Here is an 18,981-nt window from a genome sequence, read left to right as displayed (position 1 = left end):
ATACTTAGGATCACCACTAAAGCTCCCTATACACGTCAGGTTTTTTGATACGCAATTAGTGATATTGTGAGGCTATTGGTCTCGAAGAGAATCGCTTGGTTTTTTAAATTATAAATTCCGTGTATTGCCCTTTTTAGAGTTTCGTACCTCAAAACGAAAAAAGGAACCCTTATAGGATCACTTCGTTGTCTGTCCGTCCGTCGTGTCTGTCAAGAAAACCTACAGGGTAAGGTACTTCCCGTTGACCTAGAAACAGGGGCAGGTAGGCAGGTAGGTAGGTCTTATAGCACAAGAACAGGAATAAATCCGAAACCGTGGTGCACAATGGGTGTAGGGTGGATGAAAGTAAATGAAACAAAATGGAATTTCTGCATTCAATTTATTAATCCGGTAAGTTTTAAGTAGGTACATCATATCTGTCACTTATTCTAATTTGATAATTCATTTTTGCGTAAAGTTCTCACAGATATCGCATGAAAAGAGTTTCTCGCCTGTCTGAGTCCTCACGGAACAGATAAACTACTTATACTTAGTACTTTAATGTGAAAATGTGACCTGACATGTCACAGGAATAAATAAATAAATATTCTTTTATTTGGACCCAAAGCACCTTGGACCCAATGCGCATTGGAACCAAAGCGCAAACACGGTACACCGAATAAAACACAGCAACAGCATAACATACAGTGAGAAAAAACAATAACTTACAATATAAGTACTTAAAATACAGCTATCCATGAATTTGAGCCGAGAAAATCACCGCCGACATAAGTCACAGGAATACTACGTTTGTTTCCAGTGTTTTCTCATGTGAACATGTAAATGCGATTTTTGGGCAAACGTGGCGTCACACAACTCACAACAATGAGGTTTCACACCAGTGTGACACATCATGTGAACATATAATTGATCTTTTCGTGCAAAACTGGACTGACATACGTCACAAGAATGGGGTTTCACCCCAGAGTGAGTGGTCATGTGGGCGTTTAAACTACTCCTTTGTGCAAATCTGGCCTGACACTGGCCGCAAGCGTAAGGCTTGTCACCAGTGTGAGTCCTCATGTGAGCGTTCAAACTACCTTTTTGTGTAAACTTGGTGTGACATACATCACAGGAGTGGGGCTTCTCTCCAGTGTGAGTCCTCATGTGAATAGTTAAACTACTTTTTCGTGAACACGTGACCCCACATAAGTCACAGGAATGGGGTTTCTCACCAGTGTGTGACTTTCTGTGAACATCTAAATGACCTTTTTGTGAAAATTGGACAAGACAAAGGTCACAAGTGTAGGGTCTCTCGCCAGTGTGAGTCCTCATGTGCACGAGCAAAATACTTTTGGATTTACAAGTTTTGTTGCAAACATTGCAGCAGTAATGTTTCAGTTTCTCAGTAGCTCTGTAGCGTTGCGGCTGCGCACGTCGCTTCCGCACACGAGCGCCTGAAAGGAACAACTTTTACATTATCAATGAATTTCATTTTCAGTAGAAATTAGTCAAAGTATTGACTTATTTGTGAGTAGCTCATGTCAAACTTGTCTTACTAATATGACTAATTTCTTAAACTGAACACTTTCAAGTAAAGATTTTTATATAAACCTGTGGAGATAATAATGCCATAAGCCTACTTTGTCCTATTAGTCAAGAAAAACCGAAAAATTTGAGTTTCACTATTAGACCCGTTTAGTGCGCCTTCACAGACTAATACCAGTCACAACTATGTCTTATACTATTTATTTAAAGAAGAGATGTTGAAAATCCATACAACTTAATATTATAATCTCTGTCTGTCCATTATCTAGCTTTTAATGGCCCATCTGTTTAACTGATTTTTACTAGTATAGTGATAGCTTGCATCCTGGGGAAAAATATAAGCTACTTTTTTCCTGGAAAATCAAACAGATCCTATGGGATTTTTAAAAAACAACACATAGATTAAATTGTTGCTATTATTAACTTGGTACTTACAGAATAACTTAGTGTGCCTTAACTTCTAGTGGATATCTGTATGGTGTTCACAATCACAGAACATGTTATGAGGAAGGTTTATAATATGAATATCATATTCATACAAGTCTATAGGATAATTTTACTTAGCCAGTCAACTAGTATGTTATAATTTGACACATTTACACACTCTCTTATAATCTCGCTCACACACTCTCTCTATCACGCACACACACTCGCGCAAACACACACACCCACACACACACCCACACACACACAAACACGCACACACACACACACACACACACACACACACACACACAAATACACACAGAAACTCACAACAAACACACACCCACACACTGTGCACCCTACTTTTTTATTTCCCTATTTATTTTTAGATAACTGAGGGAGAGGGCTGGCTATCCTTAACACAGATATAATAAAAATCAAGCTAGGATAGCCAGTCCTTGATTTTGCAGCACTCTAAATTGTATTAATAACTAAGTTATCTTACTAATTGTATATGCTTACAGTTCACTTTGTTATAGGTACTTAGGATTGTAGGTATTTAATAAGATGTAAATTTAATTGTACTTAGTTATTAATCTTTTGTGGAAATAAATTATTTGTATTGTATTGTATAATATCCTCTCCACTTACCCAGAGTTTGAGTATTGTCTGCCGGCAAACTTGCTTCATCTTCAGGCTCCTGCTGAAAACAAAATACATACAATATTAGCTGTTAGCCGCCACACCACTGCCATCATGTGACAGCATAGAAACACAACACACAGCCAACTCACTTTAATGTGTGTCCTCACACATCCTGCTGACACCTTGTCTTCCGATGACTTGATTGCTTTCTGTGACTCTACAATTTCATTGCTTATAATTGTTTCTGTTTTGATAGGCTTACACATGTTGACAATTTGTCGGTCTAAATCTGCAGTGTGTAAGTGTGGACTAGCATTGGATAGCTCTTCTATAGGCACAATAAATTCCTTGTTATCTTCACGGCCAGGTTCAAAAGTAACCTCTAGCTCTTCAAACATTTCCTCCTTAGGGACTACAGGTTGTTGTCCCTCCATCTTAATGTGTTTGGTTCAACTTTTTACACTAGAAATAAGTTGCACTTGCTTGTGAATTGTGATAGCGAGAGAGTAGTAAATTATATTCATTGCGATAGCCAATAAAATGAGAGCAAGCTTTGTACTCGAACAGTGTCGATTGTTGAAAATAGGAAAACGCGGACACAGAATCTGGAACAAACAAGCATGACACAAACTACAAACGAATTATAATAAGAAACGAACATCAACAAACCAAAAAACAAAGCATTTTGACACGCGTTTGACATGAGTCATGACATTTAGATTTTTTTTTTTTCTTTAAATCTGGCTTTACTCTGATTAGCCAACGTCAAGTTTGTGATATTTTCAAGTTATTGAATTTATACAAGTATGGACTTCGTCTGCGCCGGCGCCCGCCGACACACGCGCGGCGCCCCTTTAGAGCGCTTCCCAGTCAGTTCCACCACCAAAAAACACCAACTAACACAAAAACCATCCACTCTTAACAAAAAAAAACACTCACAAACAAGCATAGCACGCGCGCCAGCAAACGCCATCACAGACGAAGTCCAACATTTAGATTAGAGTTCGCGTCTTTGGCGAAGTGAATTGTGCTGTGTGGCACAACAAAAAGCCACTAAAATAAACAACAACAACTAGATTAGAGTTGCCTTCACAGAGTAGTTACTTTTTTTTTCCTCCCGTATAAGAGGTGGCAACACCATGGGATTATAAAACCAAAGAAAATATAGGTAATCACTACGTTTTTACAAGGGTCTAGTGCCCTAACCACAAGCCCTAACGTAGTGAACGTAGTGATTAAGTACATAGCGTCGCCTCAGTGCTTGTTTGTCTTATCTACCATTGGGTAAATTTTACAGTAGAAGAGTTTTTGCCCTATCTCTTTTTAAGAGCTTTAGTTTCTAGATTTCAAGGTTTTTCTTAATAGATGAGTTACCTATGTATTGACAGCTACAACATTCATAAGAGATGATAATTAATTATAGCTTATTTTACAGGTTTTGTATGGAGATAGAACAAACATGCACAAATATTATTATGAATGTGGACTTAGAACATTACCTTATTACAGATAGGACAAAGTGACTGTTCCATTTTTGCATGCTTATTTGTTCTATGTTCCAAATACATATACAGGATGTTTTTTGACAATTTCTTTCAAATTGTGATTTGAGTTTGAAAAAAGAAGACAAACAAACAATCTTTAATTGAAATAGAATTGCCAATCGTATTTTTTTTCATCAACCGACTTTTAAAAAGGAGGAGGTTCTCAATTCGTCTGTATTTTTTTAATGCTTGTTACCTCATAAATTTTGACTGGGTGAACTGATTTTGATGATTCTTTTTTATTTGAAAGCTGGTGCTTCCCGTGTTTAACCCTGACCATTTCAATTTGGTCCAGTTTAGTCGGTTTTTTAAAAAAGTTCATATTATTGGAGAAATATTAAAAAATAGTACTACTGCTTACCACACAGATTAAGAGCATCAGGGACTGGATTTCTAATACAAACTTTCTTTTATTTCTTAAGGTTGGCGGTGTTAGTTAACATCGCATAGTTTTTTAAGGTGCTCATGAAATAACAAATGCAATTAAAGATTTTTTTATTATAACTGTCTTTACTTAAAACAGTGCTTGCTTAGAACTACTTATTTTTTATTTTTTTCTTACTGTCTTGTCTTTTGTAGGCTTCCTCGCAATTTTCTCTTCTTTAGCTTTATTTCCTGCACTTAATGTCTTCTTCTTATTTTTGCCTTCTTTGGTTTCATTTACTTCTGTGTGTATATCCTTTTCATTTTTTCCTCCTTTAGTTTTATTTCCTGCATTGAGTGTTTTGCTCTCGTTTTTACCTCCTATTATTTCATTTCTTTCATTGAGTGTCTTCTTTGCTATTTTCCTATTTTTTTAATTTTTTTTCATCTGCTAGTTTATTCGCATCGATATTTTCTTTTTCGTCCTTCCATCGTACAGCTTTTTTAATAAGACTCTCCATATACATTTTGTCTTCTACTGGCATATATTTGAACATGCTCCGAATGTCATCAATTTTCTTTTTCGTTAGTGTTTTATTTTCCTCTTTTATGATAATTTCACTTAAAATAGTGTTTTTTTTCTTTCTTATGTCAATTGTCTCTTTTGCTCCAGAAAATGAAGTTTGATATTTAATAATATACCACTCTTCTTCAGAATATGTTATTGATTTGACTTGTTTATAAGGTATCTGATGGAAACCAAATTTTCTAGCTTCAGACTGAAATGACAAAAATCGGGATCTTGCATTTGTGTAAAAAATAGTTTTAGAACATTTGATTTTATCTTAAGTAGGGCACGTAGTAGAGATAATGGACTGTATATTTCTTGGTGTCTTAGGTTTCTTTTTATCATGTTTAGTCATAAAAAAAAAATCAACACCCTGTTGCAAATTCATAACGCAATTGAGTGTAAATTAAAAAGTACTTACTGCTCAATTTGCGGCTGCTTCTGCTCGTATCTACTTTTATAACCTGTTCTAGACATGATATTTTGTCAATATCTAGAACAATTTATGCACTAAAAACACTACAATTTATATAATTTTAGAATTATTTCTTAGTAACGAGGTTATTCTCCCGACGTCTCAGCCAAAGTGACGAATCAAAACAAAATGGCGGACATGGCGCGCCGCGGCACCGCGGTCTGTGATTGGTCGATTCAAAGGATATAGAACACTCAAGAACTCAACGTCTCTTACGATGTGGGACTTAAAACAAACGCTGGACATAGTACAAATAAGCACAAAATTTTCATTGCAGTGTCGTGTCACTAAAAAAATTTAATGAGTTTTTTTGTTGTATTTAAAAGAAAAAGTTTAAAATCTTCCCTAACAGCAGGATTGAAATTTAAGCCGTAACAAATAACGCATTAAAAGTTATTTTCGAAAAATTTGGTAGATAGAACAAAAAAGCACTGAGGCGACGATAGGTACTCTTTGGCGCAGGCCGCAGCGCAGTGAAAGCAAAGAGACAAGAGTAAATAAATGTATATTATATAGTCAAAGTTGAACTTCGTCTGTGTTGGTGTTAGCTGGCGAGCGTGCTCTGCCTTTTTGGAGTGTTTTTTTGACGTGACGTCTTATAATTCGATAGAGCCGGCTGCACGCACGAAAAAACATGACTCATGCGGCGTTAATCTAAAACAGATTTTTATTTATTTTTATGCATAGTGGTTTTTGATTTATCGTGCAAAATGTTGGAAAAAATACCCGAGTACGGAACCCTCAGTGCGCGCGTCTGACTCGCACTTGGCCGGTTTTTTTCCAATGGCAACATGGACATGAATTGAAAAAAGTATTCATGAAAATTATTGTAGTATTTTGGGTTTAAAAAATTACATGATTTAAAATTGTAAATAAATTATGGATCAAAAAATGGATGGATTTTATACAATTTCCCCTTCGCGAAGAGGATGTAGCTTAATACCTAAATGCATCTTTTTCAAATTAAGTTTATGATTCAAAATAACGAATTGGTAGACGTACACATTTATGGATTTTTGTAAATTCTTAAATCTATAATTCTTGAATTCATGTCCATGAATGTTGTTCGCCATGGATGATGGCCAAACGGTTCTCGTTCTGAGAGGAGACCTGTGTTCAGTAGTGAGCCGACGCGGCGATGGGTTGATGATGATTTAAAAAACAAATCAAGTCAAAGGAAAAAATATTTAATTCATAATAATATTAGGTACCTAGGACTTTTACAATAAATATGTAATAGAAAACAATGATTCTACATAATATAAATATCAATTTAAACTACATGCCAATTAGTAGGTAGTAGGTAATTGGATGACAAGTGTAAATTAAAAAATAACACCCCCTACAAGTGAAGGTTACAGTAACTAGAAAAGAGCTGATAACTTTCAAACAGCTAAACCGATTTTCTTCAATTATAGCTAAGAACACTCTCGATCAAGCCACCTTTCAAACACTGAATTGAAATCGGTTCATTAGTTGAGGAGCTACGATGCCACAGGCAGATACACAATAACACCCCTCTTTTTGGTCGGGGGTTAAAAAGTAACTCCATATATAAGCCTTTATTTACTGAATTAGGTGCTATACCTTAATCCTATGTAGGTACATATATTTTATACAAATAAATAATTTTGACACTGCTGTTTTGTTTTGTAGAGAAAAAAGAAAACAAAACATTGTATACCCATGCAAAATGTCACGTCCATCCGTAGCCCTGTTGGGACTTGGGCCTAATTGAAGGACAAACCAACACATTTTCAGACCTCCCCTTTTTTTTTGATGTAAAAGTAAAATATTTTTTATTGTACACCAAGATAAAATTATAAATATATGAAATTACTAGCTGATGCCAGCGACTTCATTCGCGAATTTATAGTGCTGCAGTGGGATTGTCTGCATACAGGTGATATGTGAGAGAAGATATGTGGGAGCAAATTGAATTGATGAAAATGGAAAACAAAAGAGGAGACAATGTAACATCCGATAGGTCAATGTAGCCTATTGTCACCTGGACCTTCACAACAAATCAATTAACACCTCATTTATGAAAATCGTGACCGCGAGCGACGGCTGGAGCGCCTCCGCAGCGCGCCGCCGCCCGCCCGGGCGCTCGTCACTCGCTAAACGGATCTTGCACAGGACGTTTGTTTTCCTCTTACAAAAACACTACACGTAAACAAGTATTATAATCACTTTGTTCTTGTGCTCTCCAGTGCGTGGGCACAACGTAATATACGGACACTACCCCTCGTGGAAATAACCAACACAGGCCGTCTTCCGCGCGGCGGAACTACCCCGACGCGAAGGAGCTACCTCCGTGGGCGCTGCCGAGAACCTACCTGGCGGCACCCCAGAGGACTGTGGACTTCCGCATTTGCGCGGCCAGTCTCGGCCACTACCTATCTCAAACTGCGGCGTGTGGCGGTGGAAAAGACAACAGAGGCTGGATCGACCCACACCCGGGACTTTTATTCCTACTTCCTATCTGTGACGGCCTACCCCGTCGCAGTAGTTTAGGCGGTACGGTGGAAAACACAGAATCTGGATACAAACATACATGCATAGACTGCTAAAATCATAACCCTTCCTTTCGGCTTTGCCGCAGACGTATAAAAATGGAAATAACCCACAATGTAAACATTAGAATCACAAATTTTGTACACTTTCATTGCCGTGCGTGCGCTTCATGTGAGTTTTTAAACGACTTTTTATCGAAAACTTCTTATCACAAAGCGGACAAGACAACGGCTTGTCATCGGTGTGGACGGTGCGCATGTGCGAACTCAAGCTATCCCTCCGAGTAAATTTCACGTCACACAGGGCACAACTGAAGGGCTTCTCACCCGTGTGAGTCCTCATGTGTTGGGTCAAAGAACTTCGGATGGAGCACCTGTACTGGCAAGTCGGACAACAATACAGCTTTTCCTCCGCATGGATCTTCATGTGTTGATTTAAGTTGCTTTTGTTTGAAAATTTGAACTGGCAATGTTGACAGGAGAAGGGTTTTTCACCCGTGTGAGTTCTCATATGAGTTTTCAAGTTGCTCTTATCGGAACACTTGTAGGGGCACATAACGCAGGAGTACGGTCTTTCACCACTGTGCGTCCTCATGTGGATGGTCAAATGACACTTTTGTGTGAACACCTTCGGGCAATGCTGACAAGGATAAGGTTTCTCGCCAGTGTGAGTCCTGAGATGTCTAACCAAGTCAATTTCCCGGTGGAACGTTCTCTGGCAAACCACACAGACGGACAGTGATGGGGTCTTCTTATTGCCACAATTTGATGGTGTCCCATTTAAACCATCAGTTTGAATAACTCGTGCTTTTTTACTTCGTGGTTTGGTGGTTTTTCTTTTCCCTCGTTTATTTTGCTCGAGTTTATCCATCGTGCATTCAATGTGCAATTCGTAATATGTGTTTGGGTTGGTGCTGTTTCCTGTCATAAAAGTTTGACACACCATTTTGTCTTTACTTGTATGTTTCTTCGGCGAAGGTGTACCTGAAATTGTAATGAACACCAATTATTTTTGGCTGTCAGGCATCTACTATGGGAAAATCGCTCTGCCTTAGTTTTAGATCTACACCAACAAAAAATAGAATAATCAACTTAGTTGTTTTTGTAAATGTAAAAGAAATGTACCCTTAATAAAACTATATATTATTACATGTAGCCTATGTACATAACCAAGATGCAAGGTATCTCAGTACCAAATTTTGTCAAAATTGATTTAACAGCTGGGCTGATTTGTTATATTTTTTAATGTTTAAAGACCATCAGTTTCTGAAACTTACAGGCATGGATATTATAAGTGAATGGAGTCAAGAGACACACCAGTAGTATTCCTAGTATAAGTGTCAGAAAAGGAAGACATTATTTAAATAATACACAGGTCCAATGTGCAGAGGTTGTCCAAGAGTTTTAATCTAAAAAAAACTAATGGCAAAATAAACAATTTAATCACTGAAAATATGCAATATTATAATAATATGCAATCTCAGAGGGAGACCAAAATAAAAACCTTCAAAACACTTGTATTTATACAAACTCACTCTTGTTGGCCTCCCAGCAACAGATTGTATGAATGAGTCAAGTATTTACTAAGCTACCTTTATTAGATAAATAAATAATCTTATATTATTATGGACACATCAAATCCTTTAAAAATAACCTTACACTAGAGTTTACAGATACTATAGACATGACTCAGCAGAATAGGTAAAAAGTGAAAATCCAAAGCCACTCGTGTGAAGCCGGTTCAGGCTAGTTTGGTATAATATCCTCTCCACTTACCCAGTGTCTGAGCACTGTCTTCCGGCAAACTTGCTTCATCTTCAGAAGGCTCTCTCTGAAAACACAATATAATATGTAGATGTGTAGAGGCATGCAGCCTCTTTTAAGACCGGCAGCTGCGAAGAAAGCAATACACTTTGCAGCTGTCACTTAGAGAACACAATTTGAATTCGGAACGATTCAAAAATATCTTGCTGGCCTGGACGAACCCCGGGCAGCGCATTCAACCAATTCACTTCAGATCATCAAGACCGAAACGCCTCGGTCTAGCATCAAGCTCCGGCCCTCGTTTTCCTACCACAGTTTTAATTATAACCAAGGCATATATTGTAAATAATAATTGTTCATGTAATACAACGTAATATTTGTAGCGGCATTTCATTTATCAGTTATCATATGCTGCATGGCTGCTACAGATGCACTGTTTCCATGTCAGGTCATGACACCAGGGCTAAGCGTGAAAATCAGCGCTGCGGTAGTCAAACACTGCAGTATTATGCTGAGGCAGAGCCCTTTTAGCCCACAGACACAATATAGATCTTTATTAGTATTTTCTAGATTTAAGTTTAAGATAATTTGTATGAATTGTATTTTTTTTTTAGTTGTACTTTCTTTGTGTGTGAGCTGAATAAACTTTTATTTATTTATTTATTTATATACAATACTAGCTGACGCCCGCGACTTCGTCCGCGTGGATTTAGGTTTTTCGAACTCCCGGGAGAACTCTTTGGTTTTCCGGGATAAATAGTAGCCTATGTGCTAATCCAGGATATTATCTATCTCCATTCTGAATTTCAGCCAAATCCGTCCAGTGGTTTTGGCGTGAAGAAGTAACAAACATACACACACACACACACACATACAAACTTTCACCTTTATAATATTATATTAGTGTTATTAGCTGTTAGCCGCCACACCACTGCCATCAAGTGACAGCATAGAAACACAACACACAGCCAACTCACTTTAATGTGTGTCCTCACACATCCTGCTGACACCTCCTTGTCTTCAGATGACTTGATTGCATTCTGTGACTCATCAAACTCATTACTTAAAGCTTCTGTTTTGATTGGCATGAATATGGTAACAATTTCATGGCCTAAATCTCCAGTGTGGTGTGGACTGGTATCGGTTAACTCTTTTTTAGGAACAGTTAATTCCTTATCTTCACAATCAGGTTCAAAAGTAATCTCGAGCTCTTCGATTTCCTCCTTGAGGACTATGAGTGGTTCCTCCATCTTGATGTGTTTTGTTCAATTTATTCTTGATTATGGACACAATTTGCACTTATTCTGCATGGCTATAGATCAATCAATATAATTATTCTTATAATAATAACTTAATATAAAGCTTCTGAAATCTAAAGATTTGCAGAGCTACGAAGATTTGACAGGGTTCTTTTTTTTCTCTCTCGTCTGGCTTTACACTGATTAGACAATGTCAAGTTTGTAGAATATTTACAAGTTAGGGAAACCATATGTATAAGTATGGACCTCGTCCGCGCCGGCGCCCGCCGACATACGCGCGGCGCCCCTCAAGAGTGCTTCCCAGTCAATTCCCCCACCAATAAACACCAGCAGAACACAAAAACCAGCCACTTCTAACAAAAAAAAAAACACTCCAAACAAGCACAGCACGCGCGCCAGCAAACGCCATCACAGACGAAGTCCCAGGGTACTTTGTAAATATGAAGATTTGCTACAATTTTTTTTTATTTATTCTGATTTTTTACGACTCTGGGTTCTAGCCGATTGTTGCAAGTTATGCTCTTAAAGATGCCCACGCACTCGAACTGAACTGCAGCTAAACTGCGCGTCGCGTCAGTGCTCCGCACGATATTCTCTCCAGCCGCAACGCGCGACAGTGACGTACGCGCGTCGCGGCTGCCGCGACGCGCAGTTCAGTTCGAGTGCGTGGGCACCTTTAGTGTATCAATACAGCACAATACGATACTACTCCATTGATAAGTAATATATAAGGCAATGTACTACTCCGATATATTTTAGATCGATAATAGCAAATACGGTAGGTACGGGTATCGTAATTAATATGAAGAACCTACATGACCTAATTTTTTCACTCAGCTCTTACTAGACAGTAAAAACGGCTCCACAAGAGACTTATGTAGACGTCTATCGGTTGATGATGGCGAATGATCTTTCTTTGCGATGCGACATGCCATGTAGAAACCAATTAGGGGTATGTGGACGGGTCTGCCCGCGAAATTCAAATTTAATTTGGTTTTTCGCAATTCGTAAACTAGTACGACAAAGTAGGCTTATGGCATTTCAATTGCGACAATGGCAGTATCAAATTCACAGGTTTATATAAAAATCTTTACTTGAAAGGGTCCAGTTTAAGAAATTAGTTATAGTATCGAGTAATTTGTGAGTAACTCGTATCAAACTCATTATTTTGACTAATTTCTTAAACTAAACACTTTCAAGTAAAGATCATTGCCGGAATTAGATGCCATAAGCCTACGTTGTCGTATTAGTTTATAAATTGCGTAAAACCAAATTAAATTAGAATTTCGCGGGCAGACCTGTCTCTTGCACCTTAAACTGCTAAATGGAGGTACCCCAAGGAACCCACTTCCATTTTCAGATCACTTACCAATAAAAGATATAGATGTAAATGATAACTGAGCGTGGATTTGACTCGCAGCTTGCTCCAGCAGCAGCCGAAAAGAGCAACCGCCGAGTTTCTTGCTGGTTTTTCTTGGTAAGAAAGGCATTCTGAACCAGTGGCAGATGCATTCGGCGATTCAAAAGAATTAATAAAAGTTTATTTGAACAGAAATATTTCTATACTATTCTATTGCAGTCAGTCTTTGGCTTGAAGTGCAGGGAACTTCGTATAAAATAAAACAAGGTTTTGTTTAATTTAAATTATATTTTATTCAATGTACAGTTTTTTATTACAAACTTTAGATACGCCCTTAGATCATATACCTAATGTATGTATGTACATAATAAATTAAAAACCTATGTTCATGCAAAACACGTAGTTCAATCTGAAAACGAGGCGTATGGTATGGTATGGTTGCGGATTGTACAAAAACCGGCCAAGTGTGAGTAGACTGGCGCACCGAGGGTTCCGTACTCGGGTATTTTTTCGACATTTTGCACGATAAATCAAAAACTAATATGCATAAAAATAATAATAACAGGTACAGGTAAAGCCCTTTCATATGATACCCCACTTGGTATAGTTATCTTACTTTGAAAATTGAAACACATTTTAATTTTTTTTTTTAATGATGTAACCACAAATTCGCGTTTTTTTGCAGATTTATTCCTGTTCTTGTGCTATAATATCTACCTACCTGCCAAATTTCATGGTTCTAGGTCAACGAGAAGTACCCTATAGGTTTCTTGACAGACAGACAAAAAAGTGATCCTATAAGGGTTCCGTTTTTCCTTTTAAGGTACGGAACCCTAAAAATTGTACTTTTAAGCTAATTTTGGCAAGGTTAGCGTGTTTTTAATTACTTGGTTTTTTAGTTAAGTTACTATGATCACTATAGTTCTCCCATCGCTAACTTTAGTCCCGCAGCTGTTCTGTTTAGCGGCCATACACGTTCAAAGTTCATACATTGGTATACAATTTAAGTTCCAACTATTTATATAACTTACACAATAAAATAATAAAACTAAAACGCAACATTTTCAGTCGATAACAAATTTCCTTACGATAATATACTATTATTTCATTAAATACATATGTAAATGGAGTATTTATGCAATAATGCAGTGCCAGGGCCTTGATATCATTTAAACCTTATGTCCAGTAAATAAAGTTCAGTTTGCATTGTTATAAATAAGCCGAATTATTATGTAGAAAAAAAGTAACATAATTATTAAACTTGGTATGTAACAATATTATCCATACTAATATTATGAATGCGAAAGTGTGTCTGTCTGTCTGTCTGCTACCTTTTCACGGCCCAACAGTTTAACCGATTCTGACGTTTGGTGCGAAGTTAGCTTATATCCCGGGGACGGACATAGGCTACTTTTTATCCCGGAAAATCAAACAGTTCCCACGGGATCTTTAAAATGCTAAATCCACGCGGACGAAGTCGCGGGCATCCTCAAGTTACAAATAATAAACTAGCGATTCGTCCCGGCTTCGCGTGCAATATACAGTGGTGGTCATATAATTAAGAACGATTTGTAGTTCCAGTCTTTCTTTATCAATATCATGTTTTATGTAGCTCTGTGATCCTTCTTAGAAGTAGTTAATTATGTTTTGACTTAGCCACATAAATCGGCAAACTGGATTACGAATAGGAGATATGAAATCGCCAAATATTTTTTAATAAATCTCATTTACTTCCAATAGTAACGAATTCAAACACAGATGTAGCTGGACAAATAATTAAGAACGAATATTAAACTGGTTTGAGAATTACTATAGATGATACTAAAGTTAAATAGATTACATAAACATAAAAAAATAATCCTTTTAAACTAAAATTGATGGTTAGTGGCATGTCCATAGTTTTAAATTACTGTCTTTTAGCGGCGAGGCATTAACTCTATCAATTTTGGACATTTTTCAAGAGAAATAGAGCTCCATTATTCCAAATAAATATCGTAATGCTCTTAAAATTTCTACTATGTCGTTTGATTACACTTTTCTTGGCTTCACACTAAATATTTTCAATTGAATTTAGATCTGGACGTTAGCTGGCTAGTCTAAGACAGAAACTGACTGTGCTATGCAGAATTTCTCAACAGTGTAGGCTTCGAAATTCGGATCATTGTCGTTCTGGAATATCCAAATAGCTGAAAGCACTTCATCAGCATACGGTAACATTGTTTCTTCCAGTATGATTTTGTATTGGAATTGATCCATGCTTAGGTATCAGACTAACGAGTCCAACTCTATGCCCAGAAAAGCACCCCCAAATTTTCGTGTTTTCTTCGTCATGCTTTAATGTCAGTTTTGTGTACTTGGAGTCAAACGCTTTATTCGGAGGTCATCGTACGTATCATTTTCCATCTGAATTCACTCTGTTTATTTTTGTTTCATCAGAAAAAATAACATTTTTTCACTGTCTGACAGTCAAGGTTTTCATACGTCTTTGCAAATGTAAGACGGGCTTACCTATGACAACGTTTCAACATGGGTACCTTCCTTGTTTTCCTTCCATACAACTTCTTTTCTACCAAACGCCTTTGAATAGTGCGTGACGAGATCGCTGAAGGGTTGTTTTCACCAAAATATTCTTTTCTTAGCTCGCTAGATCCTTTGAGAAGATTTTGGAACGATATTCGTATCATCTCAACGAAATTTCTTTCTCAATTTAGGTACGCGCGGAATATTTGACGTCGTTTCATACGTGTTAAAATGCTTCATAGAATTGAAAACCATTGTTTTCGAGCATTGGAAATAATCAGCTATCTTTTTATGCGACTAATTCCTCTCACAATGTTTTGTTATGACTTCATTTGTAGATTTATCACAAGTTTTACTTGTACCCATTATTTTTATAAAATAATCAAGTTTAATACTTTTACAGCATTAAATGGCGCCAAAAATTATACGAAAAGAGACTTAACCACTGAGGTTTTCTATTTAAACTTGAATAAAACAATGACCAGTTCGGCGTTCTTAATTATGTGACCAGCCAGTCAGTAGTAGCACAAGGTTCAGATCTAATGTAATAAATGTATCTGTTAATAAATTAAATAATAATGTATATGAATGAATACACTAGATTACTAGTGTATTCATTCATATACATTATTATTTAATTTATTAACAGATACATTTATTACAATTATTTATTATGGAAAAGTTTTGTGATACCAAGAGATATGAAAAATAATACATGCATTGAGTTATACTAGTTTATTAAAAAAAAAAATGATCTTTAAATAATCGTTCTTAATTATGTGACCACAACTGTAGATACTAATGTACTCTTGTGCTGTCAGTGTGGTTATTTTGTTATTAAACTTCAAAAATTCAACATTTAAATCATTCAAAATAGGTAATAAAAGGTAAAGTAGGTTCAAAAGAACAAGACAGCACCGATTTCTACCGATATGTTGAACATTTGTTTATCGCAAAAAAAAAAAAATTGACTATGCCAAAATTATTTTCACAAAAAGGAGCTAATGATAAGATAGACAGACGGTTTCCCTGTATCTCCTATGGTTTCGGATTTCTTCATACTGTCCCAGTTAAAAAAAAAACGCAGTCACAGTCTATATTCTTGTATTATAAATCGAACACGGATACGCGCGCCTTCAGTGTGACATCGTCTTCGGAATTATATAACACCATTATTAACATAACTTATATATACATGAATACAATATACAATTTAACATACATTGGTCACATATACGCTAGCTTACCACTAAAATAACTTACAACTTCATGTTATGACTATGTATATTGTTATATTACAAGTTTTGTTATATAACTCAAGTTCATCTTTAATTTCTACAGAATGCTTCACTTATTTAAGATGGATGCGACGGGTCTGCCCGCGAAATTCAAATTTTATTTGGTTTTTCGCAATTTGTAAACTAATAAGACAAAGTAGGCTTATGGCATTCTATTTGCGACAATGACAGTATCATCCCCACCTATTTAACCCCCGACCCAAAAAGAGGGGTGTTATAAGTTTGACGTGTGTATCTGTGTATCTGTCTGTGGCATCGTAGCGCCTAAACGAATGAACCGATTTTAATTTGCTTTTTTTTGTTTGAAAGGTGGCTTGATCGAGAGTGTTCTTAGCTATAATCCAAAAAAAATTGGTTCAGCCGTTTAAAAGTTATCAGGTCTTTTCTAGTTTTCTTGTAGAAAAGAAGGTTAGATAACCGTTAGGTTCATAATATTATGTCAATTGACAATTAATGTCAAGCTGTCAAGATGGACGTTGCCTAGATACATAATTATTTATTTGAAAATTATGTTTTGGAAAACTCAGATACTAGTGATTACATACTCTTTGTCAGATACTTTGGATCGTAGGCGCGGAATAGTCCAAGAAAATCCGTTCAGCCGTTTGAAAGTCTCAGCTCATTTCTTTCATTTCATCAGCTCTTTTCTAGTTACTGTAACCTTCACTTGTCGGGAGTGTTATAAATTTTTAATTTACACTTGTTATATAAAAATCTTTACTTGAAAGGGTCCGGTTTAGGAAATTAGCTCTAGTATCGACTGTAACTCACAAATTAGTCGATACTAGAGCTAATTTCTTAAACTAGACCTTACCAAGTAAAGATTTCTATATAAACACGATACTGCCACTGTCGCAACTAGAATGCCATAAGCGTACTTTGTCGTATTAGTTTACAAATTGCGAAAACCAAATAAAAATTGAATTTCGCGGGCAGACCCGTTGCTTGCCCCTTAACTCAAAATTTTCCCTTTATAAACGTTTTATATAGGGTGTGACCAGATCGCTAGCAAAACGAAGACAGGTGATAGTACTGATGATTAATGATAAGGTACCACAAAAAAAAAAAACGCGATTTAAAAAGCCCTATATTTTTTTAAAGTTCACATTATATTGCAAAAAAAACATGTTACTGACGCTAGAGGTCAACAAAGTTGCGTAAATAGGTCACTCGGAGTCATCGCCGCCTCGTAGGTGGGGGAATTGACTCAAGTTTTGCACGCTGTACATTGCGGGTTTGAAAAATACTAAAACTACGGGATATGGCAAATGGTTATTGGCATTGTGTTTAGGTAGAATAATAATGACCCTAAGTTTTTTCTAGCGTTCTGGTTAGACCTTGCATTAGTTGTATGTTAATGGTACTGATTCTGATCGCCACATTTTAGAGTATTCGCATCTCGTTCTTACCAATGTAATAAGAAAAGGACAGACAGACTTAATTTAAATTAGAACTGACAAACCTAGTCAATTAGAGTTTAGGTGCCTGTCTTGAGCATAGCATTTTTTATAGAGTAGCACATTTCATTCATTTTCCGTCCTTTTTTAGCAATATTAAATAGAAAAAGATGCAAGTACTCCAAATTTAGTTTAGAAAAAGACATCAGCTGGCGTCGATTGTGATCTTTAGTTTTGCCATACAACGAAAAAAGAGCTCTGGCTAAAAAGATACCTGCGCAATGGGTGATGTAATTGGTGGTGCAAAAGATAACCGCGTGGTTGGTCCGTCAGTCAACTTTTAAAATTCGGGCTGAAGGTAAGAGCTGTACAACTATGTACCCAAACGCAGACTACACGTGGGCCCAGAGGTTTTTCATGTAAAATGAATTGTATGTATAAGGGTGTTCTTATTTGAAATTCATATAGTACAATATATTGAGGGAAGGCTTCCTAACAAAAGGGCGTACATATTGCAAATAGAATATTTGAAAAGAGCAACCGTCGAGTTTCTTGCTGTTTCTTCTCGGAAATTGGACCTCGCTCGAGATGGGACTCCAAGAATCCCAATGCTGTTGAAAGGGGTGAGGGGAGTGCTCTGAAAGTGAAGAGGTCAGGAAAACGGTTTTTTTTTGGCGGCAAACGCACAAACTTGTTTTTGTTGGGTTATTCCAACCAAAATTGAGAAATGGCCTTTTTATATTCACACCCTTTTGCTGTGAAGCCCTCGATATAACCATATCAATATATTATGTGTAATAATAGTTTGATAACAATATTTACAAAATATAACATTTAGGTACTAATAAAAATAATAAAACAACTGTTTCGACCCGCGAACGCTGTGCTCAAGATTACTTATAAAAGATGGCGGCCTCAAAACGATTGTTCTGTTTGGCGATCGTTTTCTGTGGCAGTGACGTGTCAATATTACTTTCATACGGAAAAATGTTCCGAGTGAGGGCGTTTGTGCAATTATTCATACTAGTTTTTCTAACAAGATAAAGTTAAACAGCCTTAAACCCGACTACTACCCGCGCACTGACGATGGATAACATAAAATTGTTTTTCTGTCGCTCAGTGTATTTTAACATTGCACAATTTTTTTTTTAATGATCATCATGACTAATACTCCCCTTTCCCCTCCAATTAAGCGTACAGCTTGTGCCAGGAGTGGGTACGACAATAGTGCAACCGGTGGGGTTCGAACCGCCGACCTTTCGGAATTAAGTCCGCTCCTCAACCGTTGAGCTATTGAGGTTTATATTTATGAACTCAGA

The 18,981-nt window shown here is 36.8% G+C and overlaps 1 protein-coding gene and 1 long non-coding RNA gene across 6 annotated transcripts; both read right to left on the bottom strand.

Moving 5' to 3' along the window:
* Nucleotides 1-362: 362 nt before the first annotated feature.
* LOC123879507 (zinc finger protein 239-like) lies at nt 363-11,247 on the bottom strand. 5 transcript variants are annotated; one of them, XM_045927254.1, is made up of 3 exons: nt 10,806-11,246; nt 2,605-2,656; nt 363-1,436 (listed from the first exon to the last, which is right to left on the bottom strand). In XM_045927254.1, the coding sequence occupies exons 1-3, from the start codon at nt 11,076-11,078 to the stop codon at nt 784-786; spliced, it is 978 nt and encodes a 325-aa protein (XP_045783210.1). In that variant the 5' UTR covers nt 11,079-11,246; the 3' UTR covers nt 363-783. The 5 variants fall into 5 exon arrangements, with proteins under 5 accessions (XP_045783210.1, XP_045783208.1, XP_045783209.1 ...); XM_045927252.1 differs by lacking the exon at nt 10,806-11,246 and adding an exon at nt 2,748-3,270; XM_045927253.1 differs by lacking the exon at nt 10,806-11,246 and adding an exon at nt 2,748-3,270 and having other exon boundaries at nt 2,605-2,653.
* LOC123879540 lies at nt 4,665-5,270 on the bottom strand. Its single transcript, XR_006799027.1, has 2 exons — nt 5,031-5,270; nt 4,665-4,773 (listed from the first exon to the last, which is right to left on the bottom strand). It is a non-coding gene; the product is annotated as an uncharacterized LOC123879540 (long non-coding RNA).
* Nucleotides 11,248-18,981: the final 7,734 nt, after the last annotated feature.

This window comes from Maniola jurtina, chromosome 28 (assembly GCF_905333055.1).
Source record: "Maniola jurtina chromosome 28, ilManJurt1.1, whole genome shotgun sequence".
Classification (NCBI taxonomy): Eukaryota; Metazoa; Arthropoda; class Insecta; order Lepidoptera; family Nymphalidae; genus Maniola; species Maniola jurtina.
The sequence above is the reverse complement of the archived record's forward strand: the minus strand, read 5'-3'. Positions and strand labels throughout refer to the sequence as shown.